This window comes from Colletotrichum destructivum, chromosome 10 (assembly GCF_034447905.1).
Source record: "Colletotrichum destructivum chromosome 10, complete sequence".
In the NCBI taxonomy this organism is placed as follows: domain Eukaryota; kingdom Fungi; phylum Ascomycota; class Sordariomycetes; order Glomerellales; family Glomerellaceae; genus Colletotrichum; species Colletotrichum destructivum.
This window is the reverse complement of record NC_085905.1, coordinates 2,249,736-2,263,373: the sequence shown is the minus strand read 5'-3', so window position 1 is coordinate 2,263,373 and position 13,638 is coordinate 2,249,736. Positions and strand designations below refer to the sequence as shown.

Sequence of the window (13,638 nt, the reverse complement as noted above, 5' to 3'; positions counted from 1 at the left end):
TCATCACGCTTGAGCTGTTCGTGGACGGAGGAGGGTTGAAGGGGGAGTCGCTGGGGAACTATGATAAGCCGGAAGATGGTTTTTCACTAACTCCGCCTGCTATGAACTTGAAAGGCGTTGTTTGGCTGTCTTCTTGGCCTCTACGTAGTCAATTGAGCATGGTTACGCCCTGAAACTTGCCGCTCCAAAGCCGAATCTCATTCACTGAAATAACCATCTCCCTTATATACTCTGCCACACAAGCTGCACACTATGCACTGCCAGTGATCTACCAGGAAGGCCAGTGACCGGGAAGAAGAGGGAGCTTTCCTGTCAAGAGTTCTCGTCGTGAGTTCTGCGGCACATGGTTCAAATTCGTTTCCATACCAGTGCTTCTCGACAAAACATCAGTGTCAAAGGAAGACGAAGCAAAGCTGACCTTCCGTCCCAACCTACTGCGGTGAGTTTTCCTGCTTCATTTCCCATCTCTGCGTTGGTTTGCGAGCCGCACATGATCTAAAATGCTTCGGCGACGTCCGTCTCTAGGATGATGCTTGATGGGCCAGTCGAGGCTATAGATTTCACTTAGTCTGCGGTTCGTCTGTAATTACATCGGTATGACGCACAAGCCAACGCTCCCAACTGAATTGGAAACCTAATCTAACAGATCGTCCCTTCGGGTGTCAATAGCCCTCCGAAAGACCTATTGGTTTTCCCTCACAGGTGCTCTTCGGAGGTCTATTGGCACCCGAGGGGATACAGAGATCGTCGGAGACTGTTACAAATGGTCCAGAAGATGTCGAAATCTTCACAACACTGGGGCAAGGACCGAACATGTCATTTTGTTAAGTTCACATAACTTGGAGTTGGGCTGGGCGGATGGATTAATCTCATATGGCCAGTCTGTTGGCCCCAATGTTGCAAAGACGATGATGTAGAACACCATTCCAATAATTCAAGCGCTCACTTGACAACCGCACACCACATTCATTTCCACCGTGTGTCACTCGTAATCACTCTCGTTTCCATCATCCAAGATGTGCTCCTCCGCCACAGCTTTCCTCACGGCCCTCTTCGTCGCCACGCCGACCCTGGCCATTGTCTTCTCTCCTAACTACCTCCCTTTCGAGCTGGAGAAGCGCGACTGCTTCTTCTCTGACTGCCATTGCGTGCGGGTGCAGTGTCAACTTGACTTCTGCTTCGACGACCACGTGGACCCCTGGGTCTTGGTCGACAGAGCCCGTGAGTAAACAAGCGCCCGATATGGTCCTTTGGAGCCACACACGCAGATCCTGGGTCTTGACGATTAACCAACCCTTCCTCTCCAGTGAACAAGCATTACGGGGTAGACTGCGGCCAGTGGGATAATTGGCGGCGATACGAGCCGGCCGAACACTGCAACGACGGCCTGCGTAAGGGCTACGGCACCTTTTACATTAACCGCATGCCGAAGTCATTCCGCAAGTACTTCGCTGTCTCCTTTGAAAACGGGGATGAGAACGACCCGAGCCGGGGTTCCGTCTCTGGATATTGCCGTCCCGTTCAGAAAGTCAAATGCGAGTGCCACTCGAAGTACAACCCCGAGAAGAGGGATTGCTCTGCTGCTTGCGACTGATGAGGAAGATCGAGGAAAACGACTTGACGGGTTTTCGTGCGGTTCTTCAGGAAGTTTGCAGATGCTATGATTAGCAAATGGAGGCCGAGACTTTGCTGTAACATCAACGTCACTCAAGTTGACAAAAGTAATGAATAACACGTTACATCGTTCAGGGGCCATGAACCTACCACAACAACAAACACTTCTCAACGGCGAGCCTTTCAGCGAAACATGGGGCCGGGATGACTCGTACACAGCCACATAAGAACTAATTAACTCCTCCATAAAACTGTGTACCCTCTGGCTAAATCTGTATCCTGTAACCATTCTAAATCATGGTCCTCCATGTCTGTTGTCAGAATCTGTTTCAGAAGAGAAAACCGAAAAGGATCATCAGCGGTCCTACACATCGATCCTGAGGCTCTCCATCAGCAGCCTCAACGTCGGGTTCGGCGCGCCAAAGTCGCCCTCGAGCCTCTCGATCTCCTCGTTGATGCCCCGCTGCCACTCCAGCAACAGCTTCCGGGTCGCCTCCAACGACCCGGACCTGTGCAGCAGCGAGACGATATACCTCTTCGACTCCAGCGGGTCAGCGTCGCCGCGCCTCATCGCCCTGAACATGCCCTCGACCTGGTCCATCATCTCGGGCGCCAGCCGCGCCATGTGCACCAGCATGTACGAGAACTTCTGCTCGTCCAGGTCCTCGGCGTACCCCTTCTTCCCGGCGTAGTCCGCCGACACGATGTTCATGTAGTCGTCGCGGACCTGGTAGTACAGCCCGGACAGCCGCGAGAAGCGCGAGAAGGCCGTGAGCGCGAGGGGCTGCTGGCCCGGGCTGTTTTTCCTGTATCTCGGGCTGGCGGCGACCATGAGATCCGAGACCATGGAGAGCAGGGCGCCCGTCTTCTGGCCGATCATGTCGAGATACTCGTCCTCGGTCGGACACCTCCGGTTGAAGGTCCAGTAGAGGTCGAGCGACTGGCCGCAGAACAGCTGCTTGAGATGCCTCAGAAGAACGTCCATCATCTCCTTGTTCTCCAGCTCGTGGATGGCCTCGACGGCCTGCACGTAGAGGAAGGTTGCGCTGTTGATCGCTTGGCTGGTGCCGTACACGACGTGCGTCGCGGGGAACCCGCGGCGGAGCTTGGCGCCGTCCTCGATGTCGTCCAGGATCAGCGAGGAGTCGTGCATGCTGTTGATGACCTTCTTGATGCACTCCATCTCGTGCTGGGGTACCTCGAGCCACCGGTTCAGACAGTCGATCAACGTCGTCCGGAAACCCTTGGAGGGCAGGCTCTGCACATACTGGATGGGGGCTGAGATGATGTCCGTGTCGGAAAGACGTGCTTTCGTCTCGTCGGAATTCGATGCCGATCCGGCGGAAGACACCGAGTTCGACCGCAGGGTGGCGGATAACTCGGCGGTGCTTTGTGTGTTGGCCTCCGAGGCGGATGCGGATGATCCTACTTCGACTTCGACTTGTTGGTCTCGCGGAGAGGCTTTATCGAGGAAAGAGAGTAGCGAGGCCGCGTTGGCCTCGAAATCCAAGTCTGATTCCGCAGCAGCCCCTCCGAGTTCTTCACTCTTGGGAGCATTAGACAGGCCTGATCCCGGACATTCAGCCGGCATCACGGCTCTGCCCATCGCCGCAAGCTCGTGCACCTTGGGATGGTTCTCCGACGGCTGCTCCGGGACGTGAGTCCAGTCGTTGTGACGGTAGCACTGCGAGCTCCAGTAGTCGTTGCCGGCCAGCGCCGTGTGCAGGTTCTCGAGGAACTTGACCAGGTCGGCGCGCAGGTCCGGGTGCTCCTGGTATATCTTCCGCTTGGCCTCGACCCATCTGGCCTCCTCGGCGGCGACCATGTCGGCGACCTTGAGCTTCGCCTCGGCCTCGGAGCACCTTTCCTGCTTCATCAGGAACCAGACCGTGTTGAATACCTTGCCCGCCTCCTGCGTCTTGGCCTGTTCTCTCTCGCGCGGCCAGCTCCAGTAGTCGTTGGTGAGGAGCATGCAGCGCTCGACGTGCTTGATGGGCGCCGCCATCATCTCGTATTCCTCGTCGGTCACGACGATTCCCAGAGAGAACTCGAGCATGGCGTAGTATGCGCTGCCGACGATCAGCAATCCCAGTCATCAACATTGTGGTCCTGTGCCTTGCGGAGTCTGATCTGGAAAGGGGGACTTACCCCATCCCACCGTTGTTCGCACGAGAAAAGAAGTAGTCATCGAGGTTGTCAATCTCCTCTGTGTTGTATGTTTCCATGATGGCCAGCCACTTCTTGCGGTATGCTTCCAGCATCCTGAGCGCGCCCACGCGGTCTACCTTGACACATTCGAGGATGGCCATCGAGACGAGCTCCTTTGTCTTTGCAGACCTCGAGTCGTTGCTCAGTGACCTGTTGTCCTCAACGTCCATGGCGGCATCAAGGTCGAGGTGCTCTGCATGTGCAGCCGCAATAGTCATTTCCTCGCATGCGTCTAGCAGTAGAGGTCAGCACTCGGCCCGGATGCAGTCAGGAACGACATGTACATACCATCATGGAAGCAGCCAACATCCAAGAGATAGCATAGCAACCCCATCCGATCTGGGATGCTTTCTGGCCATATGAAGCTACCCCAGTTTCCCACGACGCATGGAGAGCCGTTGGACTTCTTGTCTTGCCCGTCCCTCATGATGCGTCCCCAATCGCCCGTCAGACATATTGCGCCGGCGTCGGCCAAGTCATCGTGTTTGTAAATGCGGACTGGTAAGGTGGTTAGGGCTCCGGACCTCACCACCGTTTCCCGATCCACGGGTACGGAGTATGGGTAGAGTTCTTCTTCAGACAACATTGGAGAAGATTGCGCAGAAACAGGGCCAAGAGGGAGACAGTTACGCGTGATGGAACGTGAAGACGGATATCGGAGGGTTGTGATATGTTATGATCTGGGCGCTCTGTCTCTTTGTCTCTGTATCTCTCTCTCTCTCAAAGTGGTCCCCTCACAGGTGACAGCCATATAAGTGAAAGTGGAAGTCTAGCACGGTTCGTTCTCGGTTTCACCGCCTACGTTCACACCACCCGCGTTCCAAGACGGACGGATACCTTTGAATCCCTGCAATGGGGATATGAATCGCTGTACAATGGTGGATCGCACGGCAACTTTCACTTGTTTCCTGTTCGGACGGCAATTCCTGTTCGGATGGCCGGGCATTCCCTGCCTGGGAACTTTAGACTGCGGGTTGAGACAAGGACTCTAGCATTCCCGAGGCGATCCGCTCTGGAGGCAGGGATAAGTGTTGACAATGCCCACTTGGTGGGGTTCATGGGTCTGAACGCATAGCCGCTCTATTAGTTTCCCCTGTTTTGCTGTTTTGGAGATATACACCACCAGTTCCAAGTACACGGGACCAGACCCTCAAACGCAAGACGCCTTGTGAGAACTCGGATGTTACGCGAACTGCGAGAGTCCGTGATACGCCGATGCATCGCATGACACGGCGCTACTTACGGAGCATCGTCAATGACTCGTCTCGCAGCCCAACGTGTGCTCCAACATAGGCGTGTTTATTGGGTCAGGTCAATTGCCATGGAAGGCTGGGTGTCATTGCCCAGACTCGATTTATTGTTTTGCAGCAGTCCAACTCATGTTGAATGTTCTACGTTTTGTTTCTACTCTTGACACTGTAGGGCTTTGTTATGCCTGTACGATCTGATCAAGCCCAGGTTCCAAAGATTGCAGCCCGTTTATCCTGTTTATCCTGGAATGAATTACAAGCAGTCCTCAACCGGAGGCACTTCTTATTGCCCTGACAAAAACCTGAAAAACACAACCATTGTTTGTCCCTCCCGAAGACGCTCCAAGGTCTATCAAAACGCTTCATGTCTAAATTTCAACGCTGCCTAATGATGCTCTTGTGGGACGTATGAACACGCTTCGTATCACGACTCAGCCACTTCTCCAACACTGGCAGGATTTGCCCTGATGAACAAGGCCCCCTTCTCTCTCATCATTCTCACCGTGGCGTTCGCGCCAGCCACCCAGTCGCGAGACTCTGGGCACAGCTCCATGTCAAAGTGCCAGAAAAGCGTGGCCATGACCATGCGAACTTCGTGATAGACCAGCCTAGTTACACGGTTGTTGTTGTCAGCAAGCGGGATCCTAGAATTGAGGCACTGAACAGTTATGTCTTGACTTCAACGTACCGCTTTCCTATGCAGTCCAGGCTGCCCTTGGCAAACGGCTTGAACGTGTCCCTCTTGTCCCCGGCGTAGCGCGGATCCGGGTCCGGAAGCCACCGTTCGGGGACGAACATGTCCGGGTCCGCGAAGTGAGATGTCAAATGCGCGCTCGCCCAGTGCGGGACGCCACAGACCGTCCCCGCGGGCAGGAAATACCCGTCGACCACGGCGCCGCCCTCGGGCACGATGCGCGGGATCGCGACGGAGAAGGGCGTGTGCTGCCGCAGACTCTCCATGATGCAGGCGTCGAGGTACGGCAGCCGGGAGACGTTGGGCACCGTGATGTCGGACGCCTGCCGGATGGCGGTCCGGATCTCCTCCCGGAGCCGGGCGTGCGCGTGCGGCGTGCTGAGGATCCACCACACCATGCCGGACATGAGGACCGGCGTCGACTCGGCGCCCGCCAAGCATAGGATCGAGGCCAGGTCGTCGGCCTGCCGCTGCGAGATGGGCGTCTTCTGGTCCTGCATCGCCTTCCAGATGACGCTCATGACGTCCCCCCTGCTCTCGTCGGCGTTCTCAACCCACTTCGCCGCCTTGGCCTCCGCCGTCGCCCGGAGACTGTTCCAGAAGCGCATCCACGGCAGCTTGAGGAACATGGCGTACAGCCCGCGCGTGGCCTCGTACCGCAGGATGATCTGCAGCAGGGACAGGAAGGGCGCGCCCAGCTCGATGGCCTTGAGGTACGGGTGCTGGCGGTTCTTGTCGAGGCACCCGAAGGACTCGCCGAAGCTCAGGACGCCCATGGTGTCAAAGGTCATCCAGACCAGCTTCTGCGCCACGTCGACGGGGCTGCCGTGCTCGCCGGCGATGTTGGCCCTCAGCTTCTCCGTCCACTCCCCGAGGATCTTCTCGTGCCGCAGCAGAGAGCGGTCGGTGAAGGCCGGCTGCAGGAGGCGCCGCACCGTGTTGTGCTCCGTCTTGACGGGCGAGATGAAGCTGTGGCGCTCGTCGAGCTGCGTGACGCGCAGGAAGTTCAGGTCGCGCACGAAGGTCTTGCTGCCGCAGATGTCATCCCAGGCTTTGGCCGAGGCGTTGGAGACCTCGTCGGGCCCCGTCCGGACGATGCGCCCATACTTGTCGTGCAGTGCCACGAGGTTCTTCCAGTGCGTGCCGCGGATCTGTTGGTGCCACAGTCGCGGCAGCCAGGAGATGGCGTACAGCTTCGGCCCGGGTACCTTGGCCAGAGGATGCAAGTAAAGGTTGTAAATGATTCGGTAGACGCGGTAGCATAACTGACTCTTGTGTTAGTAAATCAGACGGAAGAGCCCAGAGGGTTATTGCGGATCGATGCGGAGTCGTTTCGTGGGATGGCTTACGAAAAGAGCAAAAGCCGTCCAAAGTGTCAACGACATGTTCGGCGCAGTTGGTGCCAACACAAGATCGGACAAAAGAGTGGCGGTATGTTCAGTGATAATGATGGGCTGAGAGCAATCGATCAGTCCACGGAGGAGTGGGAAATGAGTGGTGAACGTACTCTCAATCCAATGCTACCAAGAGAATGGGAAGAAAAAGGAAACTCTACGAGACAGGTCCCGATGACCAGGCAGGGTCAAAGGCGCAGTGTTCACTAATCTCCAAGTCGTTGGAGACAACGACACAGAAACTCGAGTACATGTGAACATGATACGATGGGGAATCGGTAGGCAAATGGTTACATGGTCATACCAAGTCGCCATGGTCAAGATCGACCGGCTCCATATCCGGCGGTGACATCAAGCGTTCGGGCTCGGGAAAGCCATCGCAGGTGGGATTTGTCTGGGGCACGCGGAAACTGAGGATTGAATGCTCTTCCCGAGCTCCTCTTTCTCAGTTTCGGGTGTCATTAGGCCGGGGTCATCGCCCTTTCGTCCAGGTTCGTCTCGTCTGCTGTTGCTAAAAACAGCCTCCCATCCGCGATCAGCCGGGGTACCCACGGGGAGAGGGGCGTCGAAAAGGGCCTTTGGAAGTCTGGCGGTTGACTTACATGCGTGGACAACCCACTCCAGATGCGGGCAAATCCCTTGGTTTCCGGACGTATCTTGCGACATGGGTGAACCAATCGATGGAACGGTTCCTCGACAGCCGGCCGAGACCAAGGATGGCGGCACGGCCGGACAAAACATGGGACCGGCCTGCCCTGGACGACCGGAGAGTCATGCGTTCCAAACTCCGCCGTCGTGGTATGATCGGGGTGGGGTTGCACTACAATCGACATAAGTTCAACCCACGCTCCTCTGTACGGATACACTCTGTACAGGCGTCTCCATTTGTGTGATGATGGCGCAAAAGTGGATCAATAACTGCATTGCGGCAATTCCAACTTACTTACGTAGCATAAACATCCATCGACCATGACACAACCCCCCGGGTAGCTAATTAATCAGGCGTCTGCAGCTCTTATTAAAACCTTCTGATCAGGTACATCTCACCGAGATCTAGATGACTAATTGCCTGTTTCGAACCCTCGTTTTCGGGTTCACTGCCTGACTCAAGCTCTCTTCTCTTTGCCTAGGTAGAGGTAAGTTTTATGCCCCCCTAACGTGTTTACCACCTCTACAACGTTATGACCTGTAAATTCACAGTATACCTTCCATCCATAATTTTGTTTTGCTTACATACCAGAAGTACTGCAAATGTTGACTAAACCCTGAATAGTAGGTGGGATGATGAAAAGTACCTGGGCAAGGGTATATCTTCGGCCGGATACCATCGTACACCTTTAACCATTCAAGCACAGCACAGGGTTCAGGAAAGCCGAGATCGTAACCTATCATAACAATTTGTAAAAGTCCGACCGAGTTCACGGGTATCATCAAGGTTGAGTCGCCAAATATCCACCAATGGTCCTATTTTATACACACTCCACAGGGTTTGGCAGCTCAACATGTGGAACGTCTGTTGGAAACTCGCCGTGTGGCATGACTAGCCGCCACTATGGGGCATTCGTAGACGAGGGACAATTTGAACATTACTTTTTGGAGTTTGTGTCCTTGAGAAGCAGGACGATCAATGGAAACTTGGTCGTGGGAAACGTGGACACGTACGGAGAACTAGCCTGGGATCTGAACTCTTTGAATTCCAACAGACTATCATCACTCATCGCAGGCTAAGAGAAAGACCCCAGTGGCAAATCTCAGCAAGACATCAAGACAGCAACATGAGTTTAGACGCTATTCGACAGAAGTACGGTGAAGAAAGGGACAAGCGGCATCACCCTGAAGGATTGCAGCAATACGTGATTGACCTCGCCGCTTCCGAAAGGCTCAAGCACTTTCAAGCTGATCCCTGGGCAACAACTAAAAACTCGCCAGACGCGCCTGGCTGTGTTAATGCTCCAGCTGGTACATCGAGAATCGATCACAAAGCCGCTCTGAAGGATGGAGACTCTTGCGCCTTTCTCATTGTCGGCGCAGGATACGGGGGAATCCTCTTCGCCGCCAACCTCATCAAAGCCGGCGTGGACCCGAACGACATCCGACTTGTCGACACCGCCATGGGGTTCGGCGGCACATGGTACTGGAACCGCTACCCGGGACTCCAGTGCGATGTCGAGAGCTACATTTACATGCCACTTCTCGAGGACACGGAGTACATACCCAAGCACAAGTACTCCTTCGGCCCGGAGCTGAGAGCGCATGCTGAGCGCATTGCCGTGCACTTCGGCTTCCAAGACAAGGCCCAGTTCGGCACTCGTGTCGATTCTTTGACTTGGGACGATGCCAGCTCCGAATGGGAAGCCAAGTTACACATTGAGAGGGAAAACACTTCGATATCCGTACGCTCCAAGTTCGTCTTGACGGCATACGGCATCGGACATTATCCCAAACTGCCCAACATCCCAGGGCTCGACTCCTTCCAGGGCTCGGCCTTCCACACCAGTCGTTGGGACTACGGCGTCACCGGAGGGTCGGAGGCAGAACCCAATCTCACTTCTCTGGCGGACAAACGAGTCGGCATCGTGGGCACCGGTGCCACGGCTGTCCAGGCAGTTCCATTTCTTGCTCGCTGGGCAAAGCAGCTGTACGTGTTCCAACGCACGCCGAGCGCCGTTGGCCCCAGGAACAACAGGCAGACCGATCCAGATATCTGGCAAAAGGAAGTCGCCACACACCGAGGTTGGCAGACGGATAGGGCAGAGAACTTCAACGCCCTCTTGGCCAACGACCCGGCGAAGCCCGAGGTCGACCTGGTCAAAGACGAGTGGACCAAGCTGCCTTCATACAGCGCCTTGATCGGGAACCCGGCCGACTTGGACGGCAGGTCTCGCGAAGAGGTGGCCAGCTACGTCGCCACCCTCGAAAAGCTGGATCTGCCACAGCAGGAATCTCGGCGGTCAAGGATCGACACCATTGTCAAAGACCGGGACACCGCAGAGGCCCTGAAGCCCTGGTATCCTTCGTGGTGCAAGCGGCCGTGCTTCAACGACGACTACCTCGCCGTCTTCAACCAGAGCAACGTCACGCTCGTCCCAACCGGCGCCAGGGGCATCGAAAAGATCAACCCCAGCAGCGTGGTGGTCGACGGCAACGAGTACGGCGTCGACGTGCTCATCTTCGCCACCGGCTTCCGGCCGCCGACGTCCGGGAGTCCCGCCGAGAGGAGCAGGATCAAAGTGTACGGACGCGACGGTCTCGACATGGACGTGAAATGGGCGCGGCCCCGGGGACAGAGCACGCTCCACGGCCTCATCAGCAGAGACTTTCCCAACTTTCTGTTCCCGGGCCCTAACCAGATGGGCGCTGCTCCCAACGGGACGTATCAGCGGGACCAGCTTGGGCAGCACTTTGCATACATCGTCACGGCGGCAGCGCGGAAACGTCTCCAGGGACAACCACACACTAAGGGACATGCTGGTTCAAAGTATGGCAAGTACGACGTCGTAGTAGAGCCGACGGGCGAGGCGGAGGAAGATTGGGCCGACGCTGTTGCGCGGCACGCGGCCAAGCTGTCTGCGATGGCGGGCTGCACGCCCAACTACATGATTACGCCAGAGGAGCAAGAAGCTTTCGCCAAGCAAAAGAAGGAACTTCTGCAGCGCAAGGCCAGGGGCGCGTTGTGGGGGAGAGGGGTTGCGGATTATATGACGATCCTCCGCAGCTGGCGGAGCGAAGACGCACTCCGGGGTCTAGAGATCAAGGCCTAGCCAGATCAGTTGTAATCGTCGTTGTTTTGAACGTCATCCATTTGTGGCTTAGACTGAAGTGACAGGCTATCACAATAATTGCGCACTTTACTTCTTCAATTTCTTAAGAGAACATGGGGGTCCAACAGCCTGACTTAAAAAGGTGAGCGGGACCGTTGACAAAACATCTGGAGAGCGGAGGGGCCAAACGACTCCAAAACGGACACGGACGAACCGGATACTTTTTCTGGCCGTGAACACCGAGACGTACGGCCACCCCCCCGTGCATGGTTCTCGTGGGTTGATGGAGACCTATCATGCTGTCCTGAGTCACGTCTTCCTCTGGTTCGTCATCATTGGTTCTTACATCACTCAATGATTGATTGTGAGCTTCATTACCCATATTGCCTCGTCAATTGCAGGCCTGTCTAGTTACATCAAACACACTTCCACTGGATCTTGGCTATAGTGGCTACCTAAGTCTCTGTTTTCTTGCTCCTCACGATGGAGTCAGTGTCAGTTGATTGTCTCCTTCTCGCCAAGACATTGGGATATTGCCAGCTTGTAGGGTCGTTTACCGTCCTCCTAGCCGTGCTTTTCGGAGTCTACCACTTCGTTCGCGGGCCGCTGCTCTATCCCGGTTTCCCTGCCGTCGGCCTCGACGACAAGTCCTGGGGATGGTTCAGGTATCGGAACGCGGTCCGCGAATACCGCACTCGAGGGAAGCAAATTGTCAATGAGGGGTCTGAGGTGAGTGGATTTGGTCCCCCAAACTTCACGATGCTGTCCCGATCAATCTAACAAACGTTCTGTGCCTCTGTCTGTACCCCAAGACCCGGAAACCTTTCCAAGTAGTCACGGATACCGTGACCAAGATCTGTTTCCCACCCGAGTATGCCAATGAGCTCAAGAACATCAAGGATCTCAGCTTCACAAAAGCTCTGGAGAAGGTTGGGTTTTCTTCCGTTAAGCTGGGCGTCACCGATTTCTCGATGCCGAAACCCGCGGCTACCATAACGCGACGAGATGGGGGCTAACAAGCCCATCCATAGGAACTTTTCACTGCATATCGGGGGTTTGAACCTATCAAGGCTGCTAGCCACGAGAGCAACATTCTTCAAAATGTTACGCGTCTGAGAATTACACCCTCACTAAGTAAGTAGTTACCCAGGCTTATACGAGCTTCAAAGCATGCGAGCTAGCCGGAGAGCTCACGGCAGTACCTAGACCACTTGACGGACGAAATTGCAGAAGAGACTTCTCTCGCTCTCAAAGAACAACTCGGAGTCCCAACAGGTATGCTTCTGTCGCATGTTGAACCTGCAAAATTATGCCATTTTGCTGAGCTGAGAATTCCAACCCCGCCACCGCAGACTGGCAAGAAGCCGCCTTCAAGCCCATCGGGCAGAACCTTGTCGCCCGTCTCTCCGCACGACTCTTCGTCGGAACTCAGCTGTGCAGGAACAAAGAGTGGCTCAAAGTGTCCACCGCGTACGCCGTTGACGGCTTCGTCGCCGCCTATGCGTTGCGTGGCTGGCACCCGCTTGTCCGGTGGCCTGTCAGCTGGTTTCTGCCGGAATGCCGCAGGCTCAGGAAGACTGTTTCGGATGCTCGCCGCATACTAGAGCCAGTCATTAAGGGTCATTCCAAGCATGATAGACAGCATGCGTCTGGGGAAAGTTGCAAAAGCTCACCCCGGGCAGACACGATTGATGTATGTTGTACCTCCCTTTCGGAATTGTTCCTTGCCTAGTTGTTCGATTCCTACTTCTCCTTTCCTGATGACATCTCAAGCTATTGGCCAAGTTACTGTTGGAAATCTTTCTCACATATTTCTTGTAGTGGCTGCTGGAGGCATTTGACAAAGCCGGCATCACGGAAAGATGGAACGTGGCCGACGCCCAGCTGGGTCTCAGCATCGTCGCAATACATACCACAACCGAGCTGCTCACTGGCGCGCTATTCGACATCGTCGCAGCCGGACCACACTTGGTCGATGAGTTGCGTGAAGAAATAGTCAGGGTTCTCGGACCGGAAACCGTTGCTCAGTCGCAGGGTAACACAGTCTTCAGCAAGACGAGTCTGTATGAGATGAAACTGCTGGATAGCACACTCAAAGAGTCTCAGAGAATGCACACGAGAGGGATAGGTAAGTTTCATCTGGGGGAGGACAGATCCCAGTTGCGGTTGATCTACGTTGAGAACTTAACAAATATTTCTAAATAGGCGCGATGGGTCGCGTCGCCGGGGCCGACGTGCAACTTTCGGATGGTTCCACCATCCCCAAAGGAGCCTTTTCGATTGTAACGCTGGGATGCTACCATGACGAGAAGATTTATCCCCAGCCGGGTATTTTCAACCCCCGTCGGTTTCTGGACATGCGATCGATGCCGGGCGAAGAAAAAAATTGGCAGCTTGTTACCACAAGCCCTCATCACTTGGGATTCGGCTACGGCGACCACGCATGTCCGGGAAGGTTCCTGGCTGCAAACGAGGTTAAGATTGCTCTTGTCTATCTGCTGATGGAGTATGATTGGAAGTTGCCCGGGCAGAGACCGCAAGACACAATGGTGATAGGCTCACAGCACCAGGCTGATGCCCGAGCCAAGGTCTTATTTAAGAAGAGAGTTTCAGAAATAGCCTTATGAATATGATAGAACTTAACCGTAATATCTTCCATGTACATCATTAGAAAAAATACGCCAATTCTATGTTTTGACCGAAAATCACAATCCCTT

The 13,638-nt window shown here is 55.0% G+C and overlaps 5 protein-coding genes across 5 annotated transcripts; 3 read left to right on the top strand and 2 right to left on the bottom strand.

Annotated features, from left to right (window-relative positions):
* Positions 1-1,016: 1,016 nt before the first annotated feature.
* Positions 1,017-1,594, top strand: CDEST_14969 (uncharacterized protein; the record flags this gene model as incomplete). The annotated part of the gene is made up of 2 exons (XM_062931125.1): positions 1,017-1,221; positions 1,308-1,594. 2 exons carry the CDS (start codon positions 1,017-1,019, stop codon positions 1,592-1,594), a joined length of 492 nt encoding a protein of 163 aa, XP_062787176.1.
* A 247-nt stretch (positions 1,595-1,841) lies between these two features.
* On the bottom strand, positions 1,842-4,514 carry CDEST_14968 (Putative polyprenyl synthetase, isoprenoid synthase domain superfamily). The gene is made up of 3 exons (XM_062931124.1): positions 4,111-4,514; positions 3,763-4,054; positions 1,842-3,683 (listed from the first exon to the last, which is right to left on the bottom strand). Exons 1-3 carry the CDS (start codon positions 4,406-4,408, stop codon positions 1,979-1,981), a joined length of 2,295 nt encoding a protein of 764 aa, XP_062787175.1. The 5' UTR covers positions 4,409-4,514; the 3' UTR covers positions 1,842-1,978.
* Positions 4,515-5,164: 650 nt separating this feature from the next.
* CDEST_14967 (Putative cytochrome P450) lies at positions 5,165-7,652 on the bottom strand. Its single transcript, XM_062931123.1, has 4 exons — positions 7,274-7,652; positions 7,116-7,220; positions 5,761-7,031; positions 5,165-5,680 (listed from the first exon to the last, which is right to left on the bottom strand). The coding sequence occupies exons 2-4, from the start codon at positions 7,149-7,151 to the stop codon at positions 5,497-5,499; spliced, it is 1,491 nt and encodes a 496-aa protein (XP_062787174.1). The 5' UTR covers positions 7,152-7,220; positions 7,274-7,652; the 3' UTR covers positions 5,165-5,496.
* A 741-nt stretch (positions 7,653-8,393) lies between these two features.
* CDEST_14966 (Putative FAD/NAD(P)-binding domain superfamily) lies at positions 8,394-11,001 on the top strand. The gene has a single exon (XM_062931122.1). It carries the CDS (start codon positions 8,936-8,938, stop codon positions 10,919-10,921), a length of 1,986 nt encoding a protein of 661 aa, XP_062787173.1. The 5' UTR covers positions 8,394-8,935; the 3' UTR covers positions 10,922-11,001.
* A 121-nt stretch (positions 11,002-11,122) lies between these two features.
* CDEST_14965 (Putative cytochrome P450) lies at positions 11,123-13,617 on the top strand. Its single transcript, XM_062931121.1, has 7 exons — positions 11,123-11,650; positions 11,734-11,850; positions 11,953-12,055; positions 12,128-12,196; positions 12,274-12,614; positions 12,743-13,049; positions 13,127-13,617. The coding sequence occupies exons 1-7, from the start codon at positions 11,405-11,407 to the stop codon at positions 13,546-13,548; spliced, it is 1,605 nt and encodes a 534-aa protein (XP_062787172.1). The 5' UTR covers positions 11,123-11,404; the 3' UTR covers positions 13,549-13,617.
* Positions 13,618-13,638: the final 21 nt, after the last annotated feature.

Coding starts and splice junctions, on each gene's coding strand:
- CDEST_14968 (XM_062931124.1), bottom strand. CDS start 4,408: ATGTTGTCTGAAGAAGAACTCTACCCATACTCCGTACCCGTGGATCGG. Junction 4,055..4,110: donor TGTTGGCTGCTTCCATGATG/GTATGTACATGT, acceptor CTCTACTGCTAG/ACGCATGCGAGGAAATGACT. Junction 3,684..3,762: donor GCGAACAACGGTGGGATGGG/GTAAGTCCCCCT, acceptor GATCGTCGGCAG/CGCATACTACGCCATGCTCG.
- CDEST_14967 (XM_062931123.1), bottom strand. CDS start 7,151: ATGTCGTTGACACTTTGGACGGCTTTTGCTCTTTTC. Junction 7,032..7,115: donor GGACGGCTTTTGCTCTTTTC/GTAAGCCATCCC, acceptor CACAAGAGTCAG/TTATGCTACCGCGTCTACCG. Junction 5,681..5,760: donor CTGGACTGCATAGGAAAGCG/GTACGTTGAAGT, acceptor CCGTGTAACTAG/GCTGGTCTATCACGAAGTTC.
- CDEST_14966 (XM_062931122.1), top strand. CDS start 8,936: ATGAGTTTAGACGCTATTCGACAGAAGTACGGTGAAGAAAGGGACAAG.
- CDEST_14965 (XM_062931121.1), top strand. CDS start 11,405: ATGGAGTCAGTGTCAGTTGATTGTCTCCTTCTCGCCAAGACATTGGGA. Junction 12,197..12,273: donor ACAACTCGGAGTCCCAACAG/GTATGCTTCTGT, acceptor CCGCCACCGCAG/ACTGGCAAGAAGCCGCCTTC. Junction 12,615..12,742: donor CCCGGGCAGACACGATTGAT/GTATGTTGTACC, acceptor TATTTCTTGTAG/TGGCTGCTGGAGGCATTTGA.